Source organism: Ananas comosus, linkage group 20, assembly GCF_001540865.1.
Source record: "Ananas comosus cultivar F153 linkage group 20, ASM154086v1, whole genome shotgun sequence".
Taxonomy (NCBI): domain Eukaryota; kingdom Viridiplantae; phylum Streptophyta; class Magnoliopsida; order Poales; family Bromeliaceae; genus Ananas; species Ananas comosus.
Window position 1 is genome coordinate 835,155 of NC_033640.1, and position 25,895 is coordinate 861,049.

At 36.7% G+C, this 25,895-nt stretch overlaps 3 protein-coding genes across 3 annotated transcripts; 2 read left to right on the top strand and 1 right to left on the bottom strand.

Annotated features, from left to right (window-relative positions):
- LOC109726022 (probably inactive leucine-rich repeat receptor-like protein kinase At3g28040) lies at positions 2,486-6,487 on the top strand. Its single transcript, XM_020255454.1, is given in 4 exon segments — positions 2,486-2,781; positions 2,783-2,825; positions 2,828-3,966; positions 4,788-6,487. Coding segments are annotated over 4 exon segments (2,979 nt in total). The 3' UTR covers positions 6,289-6,487.
- Positions 12,523-18,029, top strand: LOC109725751 (XIAP-associated factor 1). The gene is made up of 5 exons (XM_020255087.1): positions 12,523-12,646; positions 14,549-14,684; positions 15,979-16,116; positions 16,207-16,328; positions 17,548-18,029. Exons 1-5 carry the CDS (start codon positions 12,594-12,596, stop codon positions 17,705-17,707), a joined length of 609 nt encoding a protein of 202 aa, XP_020110676.1. The 5' UTR covers positions 12,523-12,593; the 3' UTR covers positions 17,708-18,029.
- On the bottom strand, positions 22,073-25,631 carry LOC109725960 (cysteine proteinase 1-like). The gene is made up of 4 exons (XM_020255372.1): positions 25,098-25,631; positions 24,378-24,497; positions 22,989-23,235; positions 22,073-22,599 (listed from the first exon to the last, which is right to left on the bottom strand). The coding sequence occupies exons 1-4, from the start codon at positions 25,614-25,616 to the stop codon at positions 22,322-22,324; spliced, it is 1,164 nt and encodes a 387-aa protein (XP_020110961.1). The 5' UTR covers positions 25,617-25,631; the 3' UTR covers positions 22,073-22,321.

The window sequence follows — 25,895 nt, forward strand, 5'->3', positions numbered from 1 at the left end:
ACTAGTAATAGTATAAACTGGGCCACTTATTACTGATTTAAAAAGATAAAGATTATAAATGCAATATATGTAAGACGTTTTACAAATATGCTAATACATTAGCAACACATATTATAAAGAAAAAAAATAATTTTATATAATTTTCTGTAAACATATGGAATAGCATATATATTCCTATATATATAGTTTGGTTCGGGTATAAGCAAGAACTAGCTATTACAGAGATAGGTACAAATATGGGGATAAGAAAAATAACGTTTAGATGGAAATTGGATTGTTTTCGGGGATAAGAAAAATATTAGGCAGTTTTATATAAAAAATGGAGGTGTTGGTGGGGATAACCGAGAACAACTATTCTCGGATAAAAAATTAGCGTTTGGGTATAAAGCGGGGATAAAGGCCTATTCCTATCCCTATCCTCTAACCAAACGCTTTAAGTTTAAGCTTTCAAATTTATTCCTCAAAAATTCTTAATGGTTTCAAATATACCTCTATTGCTAATGTCCGTTTAGAAAAATGTAATTAGGTATCGGTAAAATATTTAATTTTGATTAGTGAATGAGGTAAATTAATCTTTTTACTCCTTTGATATTATTATACCTTCTTCACTGAATCAAAATTCTAGCAATGAGAACTCTTCTTCTTCCTCCTTTTTTTTTTTTTTCCTCTCTCTCCTCTATGCTAGTTTTGAACATGTAACCAGAATTTCAACATCCTGATTTATCCACAACGTGTGTAGCTTTGCCCATGTCGAGCACCGGGGAATCAGTATTAGATAGGTAGGGAAAAAAAGAGAGTGAAGAATAGGTAAAGAAGATATTACAATAATGTTACTGGATAAGTTAGTTTTTATAGAAGAAGAAGATGGCTATTGGAGTTTTTTTTTTTTTTTGAGGATATTTCTGCGTAATTCTAATCGTTGAAATTTTTAAAGAGATATATTTGTGATGACAAAATTAACATTTCACCGCTCTTCTGTTAAAAAACTAGTGAGCTAACGGCAACAAACTGAAAGGACAAATATGAACTTTTAAAGAGATAAATAAATTTGAAAACTTAAATTCTGCAGAGATATATCTGCTATTTGATATATGTACAGAAAACTGTATAAAATTATTCTTATAAAAAATAATACATACTTTTTTGAGCAAACAAAAGGTAGACCAAACCAAATAGCTACTTGATACCATTCAGCGACAATCAGAACATCTCTTCTTACAAAATGCCAATATTAGAGTTGTCATTGAGTATATATATGTATATATATATATATATATATGAGTCCGGCTAATATGCTCTTATGAGTACGATCACCTTCGTACTCATAAGTTGTTTTCGATAAAAGAGCTTCCGAATCGACGATCCATACCGTTAAACATTATCTAGAGCATTTAAAACTTCTAAAAATTAAATTTTAAAATAATTTTTCAATATCATTTATCTTACGATCAAAAGCCCACAAAATTGATAATTGTTAACGGCCGGTATGAAATATTTGCTAGTTTAACGGTAAAAAAGAATCAGAATATGTTGAATTTTTGATAGAAAATTCTATTCACTATATAAATAAAGATCAAGAACTCCGATCTTAAATTGAAGGATCCAATCATCTATTTTTATGATGTCGTTTGATTTTAACCGTTCATTTTATACCTGCTTAATGGACTTTATAATGATTTCGAAAAATTACGAAATTTATTTTCTAGAAGTTCCAAATACTCTAGATCATGTTTAACAGTGTCGATCGTTGATTCGAAAAGGTCATATCAAAAACAGCTTATGAGTACAAAGCGCTCTATACTCATAAAAGTATAGTCCTACTATATATATATATATATATAAATAGTATTAATTAATAATATATAATAATATTAGTTCGCGGGCTGCTTAAAATCTATGTATCTACCCAAGTTTTGCTTTGTACCTTTTCATTATTTCTAACCATTGATAAATACAATAATTCAGTGGAGACCACCAACCCTTAGGGGGATCATCAACTCAACCGAACAATATCACCCCTGACCCTACTTTTCATCCAAGGTTAAAAAGCTTGATAACAAAAAGAGCGTTTTTCTATAATATATTAGTCTAATTCGTATTTAATATATATATATATATATATATTCACCGGTCGCAATGAATTCCCATCCCTATCCTTTCCGGCCCGGTCTGGCCTATGGCCTGTCCATCCCCTACCCCGCAATTCACGTCAACTCAAATTCCATTTCACATCCCCCCTCTCTCTCTCTCTCTCTCCTCTCTCCCCCCTCCCAGCATCTCAACATTCGCCTCCACAGCCCAAGAAGCGTGACCACCTTCCTTTTACTCCCTCCTCTTTTCCCCATCGAAATCCCCGCCATGTCTCCCGATCGTCCACCCTAACATCTCTCTCACACTCACACACACACCACACAATGCACAAAAAAAAAAAAAAAAAAAAAAAAAACAATGTCGCCCATTAATCCTCCTCTGTCACGTGCATGCAATGTCTCCGCGGCGGAGGACATTCCCGGTGCCGCACGCTGAACACGAGGTCTGGCTGATCGGTGTTCCGGTGGCGCTCTCCGACTCCGTCCGTGCGCGCTCTTCGTCGGTCGAGGCCGACGCGACCCGCCTGCGGCTGGACCGCGTGAGTGCGAACCGGGCCACGTCCGAGCCGTCAGCTCGACATCTGCCTTCCCTCTCCCTTGCATCCTCGCCGCGCCACTCCCCCGCGCCACGACCGTCCCTCCCTCCGCTCCTCGTCCCTTCCGCAACAACACTCTCCGGCCCCCTCCCTCCGCCTCTCCCTCCTCCCCTCCCTCCGCTCCCTCGACCTCTCCTACCAACGCCCTCTCTCGGCCCCCTCTCTATACCGACGCTCCCCCTTCTCTCCCTCCCTCCGCCTTCCTCGACGCTCCCGTCCAACCCTCCCGGCCCCCTCCCCTCCTCCCTCCGCTTCCTCCTCCTCTCCCACAACTCCCTCTCCGGCCCCATCCCCCTCGCTTTCTCCTCCTCAACGCCCCTTCTTCTCCACCTCAACCTCTCCAACAACCGCCTCACCGGCCCCGTCCCCTTCTCCGGCGCCGGCGGCCTCTGGTCCCTCGCCCGCCTCCGCGCCCTCGACATCTCCTCCAACGACTTCTCCGGCGGCGTCCCCGCCGGCGCCGCCGCCCTCCGCAACCTCAAGCTCCTCGACGTCAGCCGCAACCGCCTCTCCGGCCCCCTCCCCCCCGACCTCGGCGCCTGCCGCCACCTCGCCGCCCTCGACCTCAGCCGCAACGCCTTCTCCGGGCCCCTCCCGGACTCCCTCCGCCTCCTCTCCTCCCTCGTCTCCTTCTCCGCCGCCGGTAACCGCCTCTCCGGACCCCTCCCCGCGTGGGTCGGCAATCTGTGGGTTCTACAACTTCTTGATTTCGCCGATAACGACCTCTCCGGAAGCCTTCCGGAGACGCTCGGCGGGCTGAGGGACCTGAATTACCTCGGCCTGTCCAACAACCGGCTCGGCGGCTCGATCCCCCGTTCCCTCGCGCAGTGCGCGCGGCTCCGCGAGCTGCGGATGAAGGGGAACGCGCTCTCCGGGAGCATTCCGGAGGCGCTGTTCGATCTGGGATTGGAGTCGATCGACCTCTCGTCGAACCAGCTGTCCGGGGCGGTGCCCGCGGGGTCGGCGAGGCTGGCGGAGGCGCTGCGGTGGCTCGACCTGTCGGAGAATCGGTTCGCGGGGAACATCCCCGCGGAGATGGGGCTGTTCTTCAACGTCAGGTACCTCAACCTGTCGTGGAACGAGCTCCGGACGCAGCTGCCGCCGGAGCTCGGGCTGTTCCGGAACCTCTCGGTGCTCGACCTCCGGAGCTCCGCGCTCTACGGGCCGATCCCCGGCGAGTTGTGCGACTCCGGGAGCCTCGCGGTGCTCCAGCTCGACGGCAATGCCCTCTCCGGCGCCATCCCGCCGGAGATCGCAAATTGCTCCTCACTCTACTTGCTGTAAGCGGTCGCTGAATATAAATATATAAAATACCGTTATCTGATAGCTTAAATTATTATAATATATATATTTTTTTTTCTATAATACTTTAACAATAGCAATCATTTATAGCTGCTGCATATAATTGAGCAATCATTTTGTAACTGTGTGTATATTTGTGCACTACCTTTTTAGAGGCTTTATATATACCTTTTTTTTTTAATTTATTATAGGTTGTTTAAAGTCTCATTTGATACGGTATTTATTTTTTATCTTTTCAAATAGAATTTTTATGTAAAATAAATGCAAGAGGTAGCACTACATTGTTTGCAATCTTTCAATCCCAAACATTTATTTGACAATAAAAATAAAAATTTTAAACTTATTTTTTTACTTTGAACTTTTTTTAAAAAAAAATTATTAATCGGATGCATTGCAAGATAATTAATTATGATAAAAAAAAATTCATCCTATCAGCGCATCATTAAATTATATAATATTAATGTTTAAAAATATAAAAAAATAACGATAATATCAAACGAAGCCTTAATAAATGTTTGAGTTGAAATAATAAGATAGAATAAGAAAACAATTAAGTTAGTATGTACACAGAGAATGCTAATAATGTGGTAGAACTCAAATTCATGATTCTCTATATTTTGACACCGAATTTTCGATCTACAATCTTATTTTACTTTTGAATTTTCACAATTTATTCGAGTTATAATAAATTTTTTAAAATTATAAAATTTAGATAGTTAGATTGAAAGCATAAGATATGATAAGGAGTGTCTGTAACGGCTAGTATTATTATTATTATTATTAATTTTGGTTAATGCAGGAGTTTGTCGCACAACAGCTTGAGCGGATCGATTCCGGCGGCGATGGCGGAGCTGAAGAAGCTCGAGATCCTGCGGCTGGAGTACAACAACCTGACCGGCGAGATCCCGCCGCAGCTTGCGGGGCTCGACAACCTCCTGGCGGTCAACATTTCGCACAACCGCCTCATCGGCCGCCTGCCGGCCGGCCCGGTATTCGAGACGCTCGACAGCAGCGCCATCGACGGCAACCTCGGCATCTGCAGCCCCCTCGTCGCCGAGCCGTGCCGGATGAACGTCCCCAAACCGCTCGTCCTCGACCCGAACGCGTACCCGCGCGACGGCGGCCGCAGCGGCGGCGCCGCGAACCAGCTGGTCGACTTCCCGGGCCGAGCCGCGGCCAAGCGCCGCAACTTCCTCAGCGTGTCCGCCATCGTCGCGATCTCCGCCGCGGTCGTCATACTCGTCGGCGTCGCGGTGGTCACCCTACTCAACATATCGGCGCGGCGGAGGATCGGGCTGCTGGAAAACGCGTTGGAGAGCATTTGCTCGAGCTCGACGAAGTCGACCGGATCGCCCGCGGTCGGAAAGACGGTTTTATTCGGTCAGAAGAGTAGCCTGCGGTCGGAAGTCGAGACGGTCGGAGGCGCAGAGGCGCTGCTGAGCAAAGCCGCGGAGCTCGGCCGCGGAGTGTTCGGTACCGTCTACAAGGCGTCGGTCGGAGAAGGGAGGGCGGTGGCGATAAAGAAGCTTCTCGCCGCGAACGTAGTGAACTCCCACGACGATTTCGATCGCGAGGTTCGAACCCTAGGGAAGGCGCGGCACAGGAATTTGATGCCGGTGAAAGGATACTACTGGACTCCGCAGCTTCAGCTGTTGATCTCCGACTACGCCCCCCGCGGGAGCCTCCACGCGAGGCTCCACGAGGAGGATGCGGCGCTGTTCTCGTGGCCGGACAGGCTCAAAGTCGTGCTCGGCGTGGCGAAGGGCCTCGCGTACCTGCACCAATCCTTCCGACCGCCGATCATCCACTACAACATCAAGCCGAGCAACGTCCTGCTCGACGAGAGCGGCGAGCCGATGGTGTCGGACTTCGGGCTCGCGCGGCTCCTGCCGAAGCTCGACAGGCACGTCGCGAGCGCGCGGTTTCAGGGGGGGATGGGCTACGTCGCGCCGGAGCTGGCGTGCCAGAGCCTGCGGATCAACGAGAAGTGCGACGTGTACGGGTTCGGGATCCTGGTCCTCGAGGTCGTGACGGGGAGGAGGCCCGTGGAGTACGGGGAGGACGACGTCGTGATACTGATCGACCGAGTGCGGGTGGCGCTGGAGCAGGGGAACGCGCTCGGGTGCGTCGTCGATCGGCGCATGGACAACGCGTTCCCCGAGGAGGAGGTGCTGCCGGTGCTCAAGCTGGGGTTGGTTTGCGCGTCGCAGATACCGTCGAGCCGGCCGTCGATGGCGGAAGTGGTGCAGATACTGCAGGTTATAAAGACACCAGTGGGGGATAGAATGGGGGGTTTCTGATGCAGCTGCTGCAAAAAGCCTATGGATGGATTCAAATCAAATCAAATCAAAATCCACTTTTTTTAAAATATTGCTTTGTGTTCTTGAGCAGTTATGTGAATCTATTTTCTGTGTTAATTAGTTGTTGTTAAATTCAGATGCTTCAATCAATCAATGTAACCTTTTCACTGTTAATTTCTGTTTTTTATTTTTATTTTTATTTTTATTTTTTTTCATATGATACTTGGTACATTTTTTCTAGCACTTCTTCAATTCTCTAGTTTTGAAAAAATATTAATAGCTTTTTTTTGTTAAAAGATACTTCTTATATAGGGAAAATTATACTTTTGGTTCTCAAATTATGAGCCGTATGATATTTCGTTCATTAAATTTTAATTTGTTGTAACTTTTTGAGCTTACTGAATTATTACGGTTAAATCCCACAACTCAATTTAGCTGGCTAAATATTAACAATTTATATAATTAAAAAAATTAAAATTTAAGCTTTTGATTTAAGGACCCACAAATTTATTTAAACTTTTCGTTACAGCGAAAGCTTCACATTTTTTATTTTAAAATCGCTTAAAATAAACCATTCAAGAACATTTTTTAGTGCTCAAAATAGTCATAGTACTTATGAGGCAAGAGTAAAAAACCACAACAAAAGAAACTCTATATTTCTTGATGTTTTGTTTTTGTTTTTGTTTTTGTTTTTTTTTTGAAAAAAAAAAAAAACCAAATAGGCTACATTGGTGCTACAAGAATCATGTGAGCAAAATGGAGAAGGTTAAAAATTAGTAAGGAGCCAAAAACTTGCCTAGAGATTCTCAATTGGGTCCACTATGGTGATGTATCTTTTTAGCTTACAAATAATTACATGTGTAACTTTCTTAGGTATCTTTTTTTTTTTTTTTTTGAGAGAGATAGGTAGCACATTACCCGTTTTGTTTTACTTCATTTAGAAATAAACTTAGTTGAAAATGTGAATCAACTAGGATTCGAACTTGGGACCTCGGGTATCAACTAACAAACCCTTTGCCACTTACTTTAGGAACAGTCGCTTAGGTATCCTAAATTTTCAAAAACAAAGAAAAAGAGGGATGCAAATAGAATGAATTTTTACCGTATATTTTGCTTTCACTTATCACTTCATTTGAGACTAACTAGGCGGAGAGCGAGTTTTCCACGAATTTTTGAGGAATCAGAACAAACAAAGGGAAGGAACGGGTTTTCTGCCTCATGCTCTACTTAGGATGTGTTTGATTTTCCAAAAAAAACAAAAAAAATTCAAAAATATTATGAAAACTATTTTTTTGTAGTTTTTATTTTTGAATTAAAAAATTTCAAAAAATAAAAAATTATTTTTTAAAAAAAATCAATTGGATAGAAAATACTTTTGTAGTCAAAAAAATTAAATTTTGAATTTTTTTAGAAAAATTGAATACCTTCTTAGCTGATCGGAATGACTTCAAGATGAATTATCTTTTTTCCTTCTTTTCAGTCCCTACATGCATCCCCATTCGGAACAGATCAAGGTGGGAGCTCCATCAACCTACATCCGTTTGCATCCCTCTTAATTTAGCATTAACTATCAAAGATTAAAAAAAAAAAAATCAATATTGCCTCTAGTATTCTAAGAATTTAGAGGTGAATAACCGTTTTGTAGAGTAACAGAATAAAAAGCTTTGAGTTTAAATCATATTATATTTTGAAGGCTAAATTACAGAAAATCTTCCTGTCGAAATCCGATTTTTCATTTTTCCCTCATGTCATTTAAAACTTATACTTTGTCCCCTCATAAAATGAAAGATGTTCACAGGGGTACGGTGTGAACTGTAATGATAAAATGACCATTTTGCCCTTCACCATTTTTTTTCCTTATCATGTTCAGAGAAGAAAAGGCTGAGGGCATTTTTGGTATAAAAAAATATATAATAATATTTTATAAACGGAACCCTAACAGATTACTAACGGCAGTGGGCGAAGTGAACATTTTTCATTTTACAAGAAAGTAAAATATAGGTTTTTAAATGACGGGAGGAAAAAGTAAAAAATCGAATTTTGACAGAAAAATTTTATGTAATTTAGCCTATTGTGATGCTACACTCGATTAAAGTAGGAGTGAAGTAATAAAAATTCCCATAATTATCTCTACCTAATTTCCAATTACTTAACCAAACATTATGAAAAAAAAAACACATTTAACTAACTAACTAAATCAAGTTTCAAAATGTGAGACCTAAATAAGCTCTTACAATTAATGCTTGGCTCCTTCTAGAATATTTTTTAGCACTTTTAGTTCCCTGAGGAGGAGGGAGCCAAACTACATGTTTTTAATGCAGGATTAATATGAAGGGGAATAATAATGGAACAAGTAGACCAAAAAAATAATAAAGGAAAAAGAGAAAGGAAAAGGTGGTCACATAATAATCCAAACTCACTCACATGGGTGGAAAATAAATTCTCCTTTTGTATCATGAGCACAAACAAATTTATGAAGTTCACGGGTCTCTTGTTGCCTTTGTAGCAGGGACACCCACAAAAGACACTTTTTGTGATCTGTTAAAAAAAAAAAAAGAAAAAAAAAAGATGCACCTTNTTTTTTTTTTTTTTTGGAAAAACTTGGTTTTGTACTTTTTTTTCTTATTTTAGTATTGTATAATTTAAAATGTTTCAATTTAATACTATGTGGTTTCTTATTTTCTTACTTTAGTATTTTGTGATTTAAAGTGCATCAATTTAGTACCCTGTGGTTTCATTTTTTTCTTTTCGTCGGCTCCTCTATTAATATTTCGTTAAATTATATACAAAAAACTTCAGATATCCTACTTAGGTTTATCGAATATTTACTTTAGAGTCCTTTAGTTTTAACTTTGTCATTGATTTTTTTTTACTCCGTTAATATTTCGTTAAATTATATACAAAAAACTTCATATACCCTACCTAGGTTTATCGAATATTTACTTTAGTACCCTTTGGTTTTAACTTTGTTACTGATTTTTTTTTCCTCCGTTAATATTTCGTTAAATTATATACAAAAAACTTCAGATACTCTACCTAGGTTTACCGAATATTCACTTTAGTACTCTTTAATTTTAACTTTGTCACTGATTTAACGAAAAAAATTAATGAAATAAATAATAAAAAGAGAAAAATAAAGTCACGGGATACTAAATTGATACACTTTAAACCACAGGGGACTAAAGTAAGAAAGTGCAAAACCACGGGATACTAAATTGATACATTTTAAACCACATGGTACTAAAGTGAGAAAGTGTGAAACCACAATGACAGGTATTTGAACTTTACCCTTTTTTTAATTTTCTTATTTATTTTTCTCATTTGGTGTTGATTTAAGAGATTTTGGTTTTTTTTCATTTGCATTAGCCTCCTTAATTTTTTACTATAAATAGTTTCCAATAAATTCATATTTACAGAAATAATCCTTTTTTTATCATGCGGGCGCTATATTGGACATTAGAGAGCCATATAAGCGTTTTTAAGTTGAACGCAGTGATTTAGTCACTGTTTGCGGTAATTCAGTCAACATGTTTAAATACAATGACTAAATTTTTCGCGTTCAATTTAATATGACCTCTTTCTGTTCAACGTGGTGCTTGTATTGCGGAAAAAAAGATTATTTCTACAAATATAAATACATTCTGCGGAGAAAAAATTCAAGGGGCTAAATACAAAAAAAAAAACCTTGGTACTACGTTTGTGCTTTAGCACATTTTTCATTTTACCATTCTATGATTTAAAATATTATATTTTACCATAAGAGCATATTAGTAAGAGCAGCAAAGCGATACTTTTTTGTACACTACTGGACTGTAAAATCGCATATTGTGCTACTCTGAGATTTGAAAAAAATATCGCTTTACTGTCCCGCTAAATGATAAGTTATTATGGTGAAACAACGATAAAATTATAGAATAATTATGATAAAATTATTTTATTTTTAAACTATGGCATGGTTAAGTGAAAATGTGATAAACCACATGTGGCAAATTGAAGTGTACTTTAAAAAATCATTTTAGTTAATTAGATTATTAGGACCGAAAACGGGCCGGGTCGGGTCAAACCATGTCGGGCTAAAGCTCGAGGTTCGGGTCCGGTCCGGCCCACTCAAAGTATTAAAAGTCCAAGTGATTCTTTTTCGTAGACTTAGGACGTGTTTGGTTCTCTGAAAAATATTTGAAAAAAAAAATTTTTGATAAGAAAAATATTTTTTGTTCCTTTGATGGAGAAAAATATATTTTTCACAAGATTTTATGAAAAAAATCTCCTTCTCATTTTTGTCTTAAATTTTTTATTTAAAAAACAAAAAAATGAAAAAAAATATTTTTTATAATTTTTTTCGAAAAATAGCTTCCACCCTCTTATAAATATAAATGTAAAAATAAAATATATTCAATATAACAATATTAAGAATAATTCTCTATGTAGCTTAAATTTTTACAAAATAATTATTATTTTCTAACTATGAATTAAAGCTAAAACATTTTTCTCTTAATTTTGTTCCCCGTTTTCACTATAGATCATTTTGGTTTGACTATACATTATTTAATTTTTTTAAAAAAATTTTAATTTTAATATCTAAAATTTTAATTTGTTTGATCTTGGTCATTTGCTTGTTCCCTGATACAAAATTTAAGTATATAAAATATACTAATTAAATTTATAAATATAAACACCGCATTCGAAATTTGAAATTGCAAAATCATTAACGAAATCAAATCAAATAAATTATAAATTTAGATTAGTAAAATCAAATATTTTTAAAAATAAATAATTGATAGTTAAAATAAATTGTATATATTTTTATATTTATATTTATATTTATATTTTTTGTTTCTTCACCTAAATTCCAAACAAAGAGGCAGGTCGGTAGGTGGCCCGTAAATGCATAAAATAATACATGTGTGTGTGGGGACCACACACACATCCACCGTTCAACCTCATCAAACCAACCCACTTTGGGGTCATCTGGGCCGTCCATCAGTCAGAAATCATGCCATGCACCCGGTGCGCGGTGCGTACGCATTTTTTATTTTGGATTAATTGCATACAGCTCCCTATAAATACATCGAATAATAAATATATTCCTACAAAAAGTTCAACTTTTTATATTTAGCCTTGCAAAATATGAGTAATGTACATATTTTGAAGGATAATTATGATATTAATGGTTTTATGTGGGTATTTATAATATTTTTAACCTTTTGCAGAGTACTTGTGAATTAAATATTTTCATATATTTGTTAAGAGTGACAAACAAGTTTTTGCCAACCGTTGGAGCCTATTTGGTTTCTCGAAAAATACCCTAGAAAACTTATTTTAGGGTGGAAAATTTTTTTTCGTGTATTTGGTTTGCAGGAAAAGTTGATTTTTTGAAAAATAATTTTTCACATTTTAGGAAAAAATTTTCTTTTCATTTTTCATTTTGTTCGGAAATTTTTTTTTTTTCTTATGAACGTGTTTTGAGGAGTAAAAACGAAAATTTTTAGTATATATTTACCATCCAACCGTCATCTTAATCATCTTTATCTTCCCAAACTATATGCGTAATTATCTCCATTTCTTATCTGTTAATCATCTTCATCTCCTTTATGAAACTATTTTATCTAAACCAAATTATACTTAAAATTATTTTTATTTACTTAATTATTATTACTTATATTATAAATAATTTATGACGTCTAACCAAACAGCAGAAACTAAAAACTTTCTTTTCCACGAAAAACTTTTTGCTCCGAAAATAATTTTCTACTATTTTTCGAGAAACCAAATAGGCCCTTAGCAATTCATTAAAGGCTTATTTTGATTTTTCATAATTTTATCATATTCAGATACTTTTATTATTTTTTTAAAAAAATTTACCTTTATATAAGGATATTTGGGCACATTTTTTTATATCCTAAATCCAATAAATAAATTTTGTCCTAAAAAGAAAAAGAGCTCGAATTGATGTATATTTGTATAAATTATATCAAAAGATATATCCAATAAAAGCATTTTACCAATGTAAATACTAAATGTTAATTACGGTGCATGAGATGTACTGGTACATCTGGTGCACGCAACAGTTTCTCGTATCATAAGCTCCCCCTTTTTGCCACGTCATGAACCCTAAAATAATAATTAAAAAAACTACGAAAATAAAAAAAAATCATAAATTTAATTATTAATAATTAATTTATAAATAAATATACCTATATAAATCCCCCCAATTACGAGTCAAAAAAAAAAAAAAAACGAAAAACTCCGCGATCACCCCTAACCTCTCTCTCTCTCTCTCTCTCTCTCTCTCTCTCGCTCAATTCATGGCGACCACCTCGGAATCGACGACGACGACGACGATAACATGCGATCACTGGTGATTGCCCCAAGTTTTCACTTCATTTTCTTTCGATTTATCCCAAATTTGGTGTTGATCGATCTAATCCTCTCGTTCGATCGATCGATATTCGGATCTTCGATTTGGGGGTTACTTTTTTGGACCTTGGATTGGGGATCGTAGATTTGGCTTCGCAATTAGTTTCAGTTTCTCATTTTTATGTGATTAGGGGTCTTTTTATGTTAGCATGTAGCAATCTATGTATATCTAACATGATTGAGCTAAATCACTTTGACTTCTATTTCTTGTTGTTATGTGATTTTAGGTATTTTTTGATGTTAGCGTGTAGCACTCTATGTATAAATCACGTAGCTTCCATTTCTCATTTTATGTGATTTTAGGGATTTTTTAGGTAGCATGTAGCAATCTTTGTATTACTCACTTGATTGAGCTAAGTCACTTAGCTTTAATTTCTCACTTTTATGTGATTTTAGGGTTTTTTTTTATGTGAGCATGTAGCAAACTATGTATATGTATATCTCACATGATTCAGCTAAATCACTTAGCTTCAATTTCTCATTTTTATGTGATTATAGGTTTTTTCTTTTTTTCTTTTTTTTTAAATGTTAGCATGTAGCAATCTATGCATATCTCTCATGATTATGAGGCTCTCATATCTCAATCGCCCCACTTACATGAAAAAGTGGGTAAAAATCTAAGGAGAAGCCTTAATTGTAACCCATTTTGTAATCGACCCCTCAAGTTTAAATTTTCTTTCTTTTTGTTTTTTGAGTGATGCATGCTTAGTGTTTGATTATTTTGACTTGAATTATTTCGGTCGTTTGTATTGGAGATTTTGCTAAAAGTAAACAACTTGTTATCTATCGAATGTTAATTACAATTAGAATGAACATTGCCATTAACTAAGGAACTGGAAAAACCGTTTAAGTTTAATGAAATAGCTATTAAGTTTAGGGAATCTTCAATTTATTTCGTGTGAACGACTTGAATAAAGATAATCAAAAGTTGAAGGGGTTTCAGTGCAGAAAATAAATTTAGGGATATATTTCACAAAAGCCTATAATTTGAGGGGATCTCCGTACAAATTTACCTAATCAATTTCAACCCTGAACTTTAGTACTGTCTCAAATAAGCCCGAAAATTTGGGTTGATTGTAAAATTTTGATGCAAAATTTTATTTGGATGATAATGTTATGTTGTTGACATGTTGCATCTAGTGAAACTGCTAGATGTCCCAACAATTGAGGATGAATCTTGTCGAACAAACTGTAAACTAAGAGTACAAAATGGATATAAATACAATTGAAAATTTAGAATCAACCTAGTTGAGTTGTTGAAAATAGAATACGGTAAAGAAAAAGGTTACAGAAAGGACGCAATAAGTTGGTATAGTAGAGGTTGTAGCTTTAGAATGAACTTACAGAGTGATAAGATCAAAGCTTTTTACTAGAAGTGCCTTGTGAAGATAATGGTTTTTTGAGTTTGATGAATGTTCGGACTTTAGTTTCCAATGACCTATTGTTATGGGAAAACCAACTAAAGCTAAAGCTCTTGCGGCATCAATTAGATAGATGACATGATAATCTTTGTATATTAATAATATTTATAGTTCATGCTATAACATGAAGTAGACTTAAGCCTAATTTAAAAAATAAGGTGCTGAGAGATAAGTATGGACGGCCTTTGTTATTAAGGCATTTTTAGATGCTTGAGTGATTTGACATGTCAATATCTACACAATCTTGTGCTCCGTTACATATAATTAAGTAGCTTTTGTACTTTTGCTACTGCCACTACCGCTAGACATTCTAATGCAATTCATGATTTTATGAAGGTAAAGAATGAAAATTATGTTTGAGGAAGACTATTTTTTGGGAAATTGCTTTGCCTAATACCTTGGATGATTTTGTTATTTATCAGTGAGAGAGACATTCCAACTTCAAACATCGATTTGCACTATGCACACTGCTCTCGCAATCTTCAAAAGTGTTCAGTATGTGGAGATATGGTTCCACGAAAGCTTCTTGATGAACATTACGACGAAAGCCACGCTCCGGTAAATTACTGATGATCCAAACATATCAGTTTTTCTAGGTTCCTTATTCTGTGGATGCTCTGGGTGCTGTCTTTAATAAATGTTGATCCAATAATTTGTTTCTTTCCTATTTTTACTTTATGAACTGTATTTCATCAACAGTAAGTATATCTTTGCCCACTAATGCTGGAATTTTTTGAGTGGAAAGTCGTTCTTACACCTTCCTATTCTTGCTTAACAGAAAAGAAGGAAAAAAAAAATTGTAACTTCACCTCATCCATTTTAATCAAATTGCCTATAATTGATTTTCTGTTCTTCAGAGATAACTGGCAGTAAAGTCTAATCTTAATAAATACTGGTACTTTCCAATATTCCACTTGCACATATGCTTCTAACCTTAAGCATTATGGATCTTGTAGCATACCTTATTAGCGAGCCTCCTTGCAAAGGCGATTCTCTCATATCTTTTCTCTTCTCCCACATAGTGCAAATAGTAAAGTCTGCAGCTTATTAGTTTCCTTTGCAGCTATACCAGTGAGCACTTTCTTATATCTCAGTTTCGATACTGTTCATAACTTCATACCTGCCTAAGCAGTCGTATATAAGCCACTGATGTGTCCAATCTCTGGCAATCTTGTGCAATTTAGAAAGCTGAATTTCTAGAGAATAATCTCTTATCCGAATATCATTCCAAAAACCTAGTGTCTTTCCCATCTCCCAACCTTACCCAGATCCTACTCGTAAGTTCCCTAAATTTGCCCGAACGCCTCCCAAGAAGTAAGAATAGGTTTAATACAGTTCAAAGCCATTATATATTTCCTGTTATCTCTGCAGTTGTTAGCCAGAATTGTTCTTTTCCAGATGAAACTGCAAGAAGTTGCTTCTTATTCTGCACCGCTACTTACATACCAAAGCTTTGTTAATTGGACACTAGCGGTGTATCTAAGATTTTTGATGCATAAAAATATCTTAATCATCGTTCTAATAAGCAGCCATGTAACAGCTGCTGTGATAGAAATCCAGTCTCAAGCATTTGACTTTCGAATGCAGCAAAAAAGACAATTTACCTTGAAAGAGAAAACAAATCAGTAAACCACATATGTATCTTTCTCCCTTGGTTTTAGCGTTATCCTATATTATATCATAGCCAAAAATCTATGTTGGACTATATGTAGTCCATATAAAATTACTGTTACTGGGACTTTTATCTGATTATTTTTATCTTTCTTTTGTTGTCGATTTAGCCTCCTTACTTTTGTTAATAGCTTTTAAATTCATATGAGATGGTAATCAGCTTAATCTCCCCCTCGTTCAGGTGAATTGCTCACTATGCAGCGAGACTATAGAACGTGAGGCTTGGCCTCTTCATAAAGGTGAAAAATGCCCGCAAAGAATTGTTACATGTGAATATTGTGAGTTTCCATTACCAGCGGTTGATCTCTTTAAACATCAGGTATTTTTATATTTAGTCCGGACGGGAATGAAATTTTAAATTTGTTTCCAAGCACGTCCCATTGTGATCTGATTGATTGTAAACTTATAGGAAATTTGTGGAAACCGAACGGAGTACTGCGACATGTGCAATAAGTATGTTAGACTCCGAGAACAGATTGACCACGAAATCCAGTTCCATAGCAACTCAAATGGCACCGCAGAGTCTTCGAGGTAGACCTGTGGAAATTTATTCTTTGTTATTTTACTTCAATCATCTTTATATTTTTTTAATTTTTCCATGATTTTCATTTTTCCCCTAATAAAACGTGGAAATATCTATATCCCATTTAAAATATAAAATTTCATCACTTCGGTTTCTTTCTTAAAACTTCCTTATTAGGCAATAGGTACAGTTTATTGCAAACTTCAGGGGCTGGAATTGTTAAATTCTTGACCGCATTTTAGGCTTCATATTATTACCCATCTATCGCTGATCTTTACTTATCATTGTAGGCAATTTAATGAATTAAGCTTCTAGGTTGTGATCACTTTTCAAATTACTATGAAGTTTTCATACTTGTTTCTTGTCGGTTAACGAATAGGAAATCTATTCCATCCCCATTTATGCAGTGTTTAGTTAGGGAATAGGGTGGGGATAATCATAGATTTTCCCTGTATCGCCCTAAATATCCCAATATTGAATTGCCACATTGAATTTCCGTAGCCGTGCTATTCCCGGGCAAAGCAATTCCAAGGAATACGGTGGAAAATATCCCAAACTAATCACTATTATTTCAATATTTCTAACCAAACAAAGCAGGGATAATACGAGGAACTAGTATTTTTGTTATGGATATTTGCACTATACCCCGTATATTAATCCCGAACCCAAACATTACCTTGATGTTGACTTGCTCCTCAAAACCCGTCCCTCTTATACTTCAAAACCTTTCATACATATTTGCATGTGCATTATTTGATTGCGCATGGATGTCGACAAATCTGAAGTAGTATAGAGGTTCCAAACCAATGTTAACCACACTTGAGTAATTCCCTTCAACTAGGTCTTGTATTTTAAGCTGATGTTACCACGCCAAAATGCTTGTTCGCAGTTCCCATGAGTAGCATTTAAGCTTCAATATACCAACCAATGATGCCTAGAGAGAAACCAGTATTGTGGGTACGGTACGTCGTGGTAACCTAGAAAGTGTCTTCTGCTTTCTACGGAGACATTTAATTTTGAATTTTGAATCAGCCATAGATGGCTTAAACTGCTGGTTCCAGATGAAATTATCGTAAAATTTGGCATTTAGCAAGTTTCTAGTAGCTCTACTGGTTTAAAATTATTGTAAAATTTGTGGTTTCGGAGTCAAAGAAAACAGAATCGAACTATTTCGTATCAGTGTCATTTACTTTTGGGGACTCATTATGTCTTCTTTTTTGTTTGAAGCACGAGGGGAATACCCGAGCGGGAAGAGCGCGCTCCGCGAAGGCAAGCTCGCGGGTCGTCGCACAAGAAGTTGCTCTTCACGATCGCGATAACTGGTTTTGCCGTGCTGCTCGGGTCGTTCCTTTTCCAGAGACGAGTGGAAAATCATCAGCCGCAGTAGCTGTCGAAATGCGCCGTCGAACATCTGGGGCTATCTCTGTGTATTTTCCCCACGAAAGAGATGATAGAACCCATTTAAATTTGTATACGGCGGCTAGAAAAAAAGGAAAAAAAAACTAAAATGGGAAGTATGAGTAGTAGTCCCTGGGAACTCCGTTAAGCATAACTTCATCAGGTCTAACCTCTGAAGCATTTTCTATTTATCGTCGCGGTAATAATTTATTGCCTTTTGTATCTCCGTTAATATGCCTATTTCATATGCTTTTATGGTTATTTTCGTCGCGAATGGACATTTATACGTGTGATATTGGTGCTCCCCTAAATGTGACTCTTGTTTTTCCTCTTTTTCTTTTTCGTTATATATATATTTTATATATATATATATATATATATATAGAGTTGAGTTAGAATACTATCAGTAGTAAACGAGCCGTTTTACTACCGATTTGTTTTCGATGATAGAACTTCCAAATTGACGATCGGCTCCGTTGAACATGATCTATACCACTTGAAGTGTTTAGAAATCAAATTTCAAATCTTTTCGACATCATTTGCCTAATGATCAAAGGGTTTCAAAATTTGTAATTTTAATGGTCGATAAGAGGCGTTTTCTCGTTTAACGGCGTAAAGATATCCAAATCAATTGAATTTTTGTTAGAAAATTCTTTAAACTATTTAAAACAAGATCTATACTCTTGATCTTGATTACAAGACTCCTATCATCATTTTTTAAAAAGTATTCATTTTCAGCCATTCATTTTTTTGTTCACTTGATGGATAAAAGAACAATATCGAAAGTGCGTGAAATTTGATTTCTAGGTAGTTTAAATGATTTAGATTATATTTAACGGAGCCGACCGTCAATTTGGAAGCTCTATCATCGAAAACAAATCGGTAGTAAAACGGCTCGTTTACTACCGATAGTATTCTAGCTCAACTCTCTCTCTCTCTCTCTCTATATATATATATATATATATATATATATATATATGAGGGTATTTAAATCTGTGAAATTCATACAACATTAATGCGTATATGTGAATGCAATTCTTTTTTGAAAGTAATCAAATTTCGGTGCGATTCTGCTGCTTAACCCCAAATTTCTCTTTTTATTGGAAAAGCTGGGAACTTGTTAGGTTGAGCCCACTCTTATAGTTTATTAGAATAGAACCCATGTTTTGCTGGGTAGATAGTATTTCAATCAATTAATATATATAATTTTTAAAATTTTAAAATTGAAAAAATTATAATGAAAAATACAAAACCAACTTATATATATATTCTTTTATAGATGGGAAAATTTCAAATACTCCGGTGGTTTCGCAGTTTCTCACTTTAGTACTCTGTGGTTTAAAGTGTATCAAGTTAGCACCATGTGGTTTTGCAGTTTCTCACTTTAGTACCCTGTGATTTAAAGTGTATCAAGTTAGTATCCTGTGGTTTCGCACTTTCTCACTTTAGTATCCTGTGGTTTAATATTTCGTTAAATTATATACAAAAAAAACTTCATATTTCGTTAAATTATATACAAAAAAAAACTTCAGTTACCCTACCTAGGTTTATCAAATATTCATTTTAGTACCCTTTGTATCCTTTAGTTTTAACTTTATTACTGATTTAATAAAAAAAATACCTCGAAATGAATAATAAAAAAAAAAAAAATGAAACCACATGATACTAACTTGATGCAAAAATAAAACCACAGAGTACTAACTTGATACACTTTAAACCACAGGGTACTAAAGTGAGAAACTGCGAAACCACACGGTACTAACTTGATACATTTTAAACCACATGGTACTAAAGTGAGAAACTGCGAAACCACAGAGGGAGTATTTGAAGTTTTCCCTTTATATATTATAAAAGCTATTTTTTTTATACTAATATTTTTAATTTTCAGTATTTGTACAGTTAAATATTCTAATAACTTTAATTAAAAATTCAATCAAACTTAATAGTTTTAGTAGCTAATTTATAAATAAATTTTTAATTTAAGAGTTAAAATTGGAGAAATTATTCTAAGTTGCCAAATATATAAGATCGTCTGTACCTTACTAAAATTTATTGGAAAAATATGTTAGTGTTTACAAATGATGTATATTAACACACCGTATACTACAATTTATATTAGAGAACTAATTTCTAATATCAAAATGTAATTAAATATATCTAAGCTATGAAGTCTAATAATTTAAATATATTTGCCGAATTAAATTTTAAATTATTATTAGAGATTTGAAGCACGAGGTCCATGTAATTATATACATTTAGTCTAGAGAATACTCACCGGACTTTTTGAAAAGCTCTTTTTCGTAGTTCTAAGAAAAAGAGGAGAAATTTTTGCTTGCACCTTATATATACTAATATTTTATACATCGTAAGTATATTAGATGATTGATAAAATACCTAATAATTAGTATTATAAAATAAAATATAATATAGTATAATATAATATAAAATATAAAATATTTTAATAATTGTTTGTATTATAGAAATTTATTTTTTATTTATATTTTATATTCGGTCTACGGCTCAATTGGTGCGTGGAAAATTTATATTGAATGAGTGACGTGTTTTTATTGCCTAGGGACTACATCAGAGACTTGGCTCCTAAAGTTACCTTTATGATGTGACCGTACTGAATATTCTATATTCTATATAGATAGTTGAATAAGAGGGAGGGTTTTTTTTTTTTTTTTTTTAGACTTTTTTTGCATTTGGTCTAGTAAAAGAAAAATTAGTTTAAAAATAATCCTAACAAATTTATATTTTCAAAAAATAGCTCTAAACTTGTCACGCAGATGCCACGCCAGCGCCACGTAAATGGGGCTGGGGCCAATTTGTTAAGTTGAACACGGTGAACCATTCACTGTATCTAAACACGGTGAATGGTTCACCGTATTTAGAGAAAATACAATATATATGTATTGCGAAAAAATATAAAAAATATATATGGAGGTATTTGAACATGATAAATGAAAAAGGAGGGGAATATAGATATGGAATACAGTGAACCATTCACCGTGTTGGAACACGGTGGATGATTCACCTTGTTCAACTTAAAATTATGTATTGATGTGACACTTGCATGGCAGAAATATGACTAAATTTGTAACTATAAATTTGATGGGACTATTTATAAAAAAAATATTTTGAGGTAACCAAAGGCCCAAGAAAAAAGCCCCTTTTTTTATGTTGATTTTTTTTATGTCGGTGGGTCACGGCGGACAAGCGTTCAAATCTGGATCTCAATAGTCAAAGGATAAAGGGTTTTTGTTGACTAATTGTTTAATAAATAAGAGTTTTGAGTGTAACTTTTTCTAAGCAGAGAAATTCTATACGGTCACGCTTGCAGTGATTTTTTTTAAGCGGAGAAATTCTATGCTGTCACGCTTACACTACAAATTCTATACTGTTACACTTGCACTACGACATTAATAACAAGCCAATCGTATTTTTTTTTTGTTTACAAAGTATAATAAAAATTTTTTTTTTTATAATCATGATGAGATATATATCTCTAAAGAGAAATATTTGATTGATATGTGATGTCACGTCATCAATATATCCCGTATATTTTAAAATTTTTTCTCTAGGAGGTAGAAGGAAGAAGAGGTAAAAGAGAGGGGAAATACTGGTTAAGAGAATAATAATTCTCTTGTGATACTACAGTAGGCAAAATGGCTTGTTCTTTTCTTAGTTCCATGAGAAAGTACTAATAAAGAAAAGTAGTCTCTTTTTTTTTTTTTTTCGCAAATAATATCACCTTGCGCTTACCAAAATAATACTAGTAAAGTGACCCACACATTGCGATTGACTAATACTATAAAAGACAGAATGATAAAGTTAAATTTTTTAAAAAAATTTAACTTACCACAAGACATCAATAAATACAAATAGAATTAAAAGAAAGAGAATAAAAAGATCTTATTTCATTCCTTTTTATTTTTTTGAAAAGTGGACAAATAGAGATAAGAGGATAAGAAGGGGAAGCATCAAAAAAATGAGGGAAAAGGGGAGGGGAAAAAAAGGGTAAGAATAAAAGAGGAACTACCCATATAACAAATTTTATAAAAAATAATGTATATATATAAATATAGATTTCCACGCTCCCATGGAAAAATAGAAGCATATTTTTAGTCTAATCGCATGACTAGTAATTTTAGCAGCTTCGCAGACACAATTTCGCAGTCAATTTCTCTCACTCCAATGCATTATTTGGGAGCAAATGCGAAGATGATTACGCGAGAGTCAGATAAAAAAATCGAAAGCATTCGCTGAAAAGTTCAGATTATTGAAGCCAAGTTTGAATCAGATAAAAAAATTCGGCACGGAACGATTGAATAATTGTGATCTTTAGACCTAACAAGAAACATAATCATACCAAACCATTTAAACACACAGAAGTATACATCTAAACAAAGATATTAGAAACCCATACATAAGTTGCTTTATAGAAGTACATCATCTTATGCAAATTTCACACATAATATCTTAGAACAGTGTTTGTTATCAGCAAATGATCATAGTACTTAGAGCACACACCTACGAAGCTCGTGGAATAACCGGAATGCAGTTTATAAACAGAAGGGGGTAAATACCAGTTAGGAGGTTACTACTTTTGCGAGGTTTGAATCGCGGTCACGGTCGAGACCATCGAGTCGACGCCGCAGACGTTGCGGCCCCTGCAGATCCGGTAGTACCCGTCCTCGCCCCAGCTCTCGCCCCACGAGTTCTTTATGATCCAGTAGGGCTTCTCCTTGAAGCGGATGGGGGAGTAGCCTGCGGAGCCGTAGCCGACGAGAAGAACACCGTGGTCTAAATGCCTTCCGCAGATGTACGGGCACGAGACTCCCCCGATGTATGTCTGCATGAATACTGCGTTGATCCCGACTGCAGGTGAAGTGTTGTTTTACAGGAAGATCAGCGACCATTTCGGATATATCCGAGTGAACCAACTAAGTATTCATGAGGATAATTTAAATTCGTGTTTCCGAGCTCGGAGCTTTTGACGGCTGAATATTCAAACTAGTTACTGATATTTATGTAACTAAAGATATCTTACAAATGTATACCCGCAAAATCATAATCATTAATGTAAGTGAATGAAGTGGATGATACCCCGGCTTTAGATAAGGACATTTTTGTAACGATCAGCGCTTTTTCATGGGTATATATGAAAAATTCAGAGATTATACGGGCATTAGTGAAAATGTATTATTACTTTAACTAATGAAAAGTACTAGCATTGGTAATGAAATATATAACCACAGATGATTTACTTGCGAGAGGGCCGTGTTTCACGAGATTGGCAGCGATTTGATCTTCGTCGATTGAGACGACGCTGAAGTTTTTAACCGAGGCAGCGATCTTGGATTTGTCGAATTTGCAGCTGCCTCCGTCTGTCCCGGTGTAAGGGTAGTCTGCCTCGCTCTCCAGGCCGCCAGATTTTAGCAGGTACTCGAAGGCGGTAGTCATTAGCCCGCCATTACATCCTTGGTCACATGCATCCGCTTCTGATGGATCGCACTGCAAAATGTACATAACAGTGCATGTATGAGACAACTGATTTGATTTAACATCCAGCTGGGCGAAGCGCAAAGCTCAAACCTAGAAAATACGTCAAACACTCGAGGGTTACAATTTCTTTTTTCGTTGTCAACATAAGGAATGGATATCGATACAATATCACTTGGGTAGCCTCGAGAGTTGTTTTCACTTGAAGTCGGTTACCCACACTGCGAGTATTTACCAGAGACAAGAGTCTAGTAGAAGATACCTAGACTGCCTTGAAAAAGATGATTTTACCAACAGTTTTGGGTAGTATATTGAAAATTCTATCACTCAACTATCGGTTGACAGTTTATACTAACCAACAAGAGAAAGCCAATGTCCAAAAGAAACCTAGCTAAAGTTGGCTGTCAATAAAAAGGGAGACATTAACAAAGGAAACTACTTATGCGACAAACCATAAGTAATGAAAACTAATCTCAATAAGAAAACAACAACAATGTTTCCACAAAACAACAAATCTAATTTTCCTTTTGTTTTATAGTGATAGGCAAGATGAGAGGATTCTGGTTTACGCTACAATAAAAACAATAATTCCTTCAATATCTAGGCCTGTGATTACGGTAGGCTATCGAAGGACCCAATAATAGTCCATAATTATCCTCTGCATGTGTGTAAATAATTGTGTCCTCACACTATAAGCTTTTGGATTATCTGTGATCTAATGAAAGAGAAAGAAATGAATCCTCTGGATCTAGACGTCTGATCTCCTTGAGAAGATCATCGAAGAATCCTTGAAAAGATCATCCATTCTTTGTCTTCTTCTTGTAATGTTTTGTCTCGATCTTCTCATTTTACTTTAATTCAACATAAAGAAAAGTTATTAAAAACTCCACGTGGAGCCTCAAATCCTTCAATTAGAAATATACAAGTATCATTAGTACAAAAAGGAATCATTAATTCTAATCCTCTACTTTTCTTCTGAGTTACATAGTGAAAGGATTTCTTGCAAGTAGATGACAAAAATCTTACACTGCTAAAATAGCAACGCAAAAACAGGAAAATACAAAACCTAATAACACATAAGGTAAAAGGACAAAGCGGAAAAATTAATTAAATCAACACCATTAAGAGATTAGCGGAGCTAAACAGAAAGAGACCTCATGATCACAATCGACGAGCTGCTGCTCGCTGAGGCTCTTCAGCTTTCCGGTGGCCAGAAAGTTTGCCCCTTCCAACGCCCCCGATGCACTGAACGACCAGCACGACCCGCACGAACCCTAAACACATAACGAATCACAAGTCACAACAGTTGAATGATTTTTTGTCCCACCAAAAATAGCGAGAAAGATATAATTTCATAACCAGAAAAGTTCAGATACTCAATTAAAATCAAAAGATAGCCCTAAAAACTGCACTTAATCACTCTCTAAATCAAAGCGCCAAATTTTACAACCACATGGCTATAGTTTCAAAACCCCATTAGGATTTACCGTTGAAATACCATCAAATTGAGCACGTAACTATCATCATTTTACTCATTAAACCATTAGATCTTACACAAATTAGTGAGATTAAGCAAAATTTTAAACATATTAAATACCATTTTAAACAGGAAATCACATACTCAATTTGACAAAAATAGCTACATAAAGTTAAAACTAGAATAGATCTGCATCGCCGGAGTTCGTAAAATTTGCGGTTTTATCTTCGATTTCTCTCTATTTTCTTCTGACGAGTTACACGATTATAATTAGATGCATTTATATCATAATTAGGGACTAAAATTATACTTTAGATTATCATGCGTCGCACGCGAACTACTACTACTACAAATATGCATATATAACATAAAAAGCACAAATCGAGAGGATTTGGACCTGATTCTTGACCCCGGTGACGGCGCCTTGATCCCTCCAATCGAAATCGGAGGGGAGATCGTTCGTGGGGAGGATCGGGGCCTCGTGCGAGGAGCCGAAGATGCTGCCGCCGACGCCGCCCTTCTTCCGGCGGAGGCCGAGGAAGGCGCGGCGGAACTCGGCGGGGGTGAGGTCGGAGAACTGGGTGACGCCGTGGACGGCGCCGGGGTCGAGCCGCTGGTGGCGGCGCGCGCGGCGGAGGTTCGCCGCGAACACCGAGCGCCGGTGCGCGCGCTCCTCCGCGCTCGCGTACGATCTCCCGAACCGCCGCTCGAAGCTCACGAAGTGCGCCTCCACCGCCGCCGCCCCGAGCCCTAGATGGCCGCCGCCGCCGACGCCTCCCTCCTCCTTCGCGTCCGGCACCACCTGGAGGATCAGCGGGTCCTCCGCCTCCGCCTCCACCACCGCCGCCGCCGCCGCGGCGGAGGAGACGACGAGGATCGAGAGGAAGAGGAGGAGGGGGCGAAGGAGAGGAGCCATGGATGAGGGTTTGGGGATCGTGTAGCTTCTCCGACACGCATTATATAGAGAAAGATGTTGACGAGGTAAGGAGATGTGGGTACAAAATAACTTCCCCAATAAGATTAAAAAAACGCAATTCCAAATTTACCCCTCCACAACTTCAAAATATCATCAATGCCCCTCCGAAATCTAAAATTACCACTATTACTCCTCTAATAAATATCCAAAATTATCACCAGTATCTCTCCAAACATGCAGGCTAAATTACAGAAAGCTCCCCTGTCGAAACCTAATTTT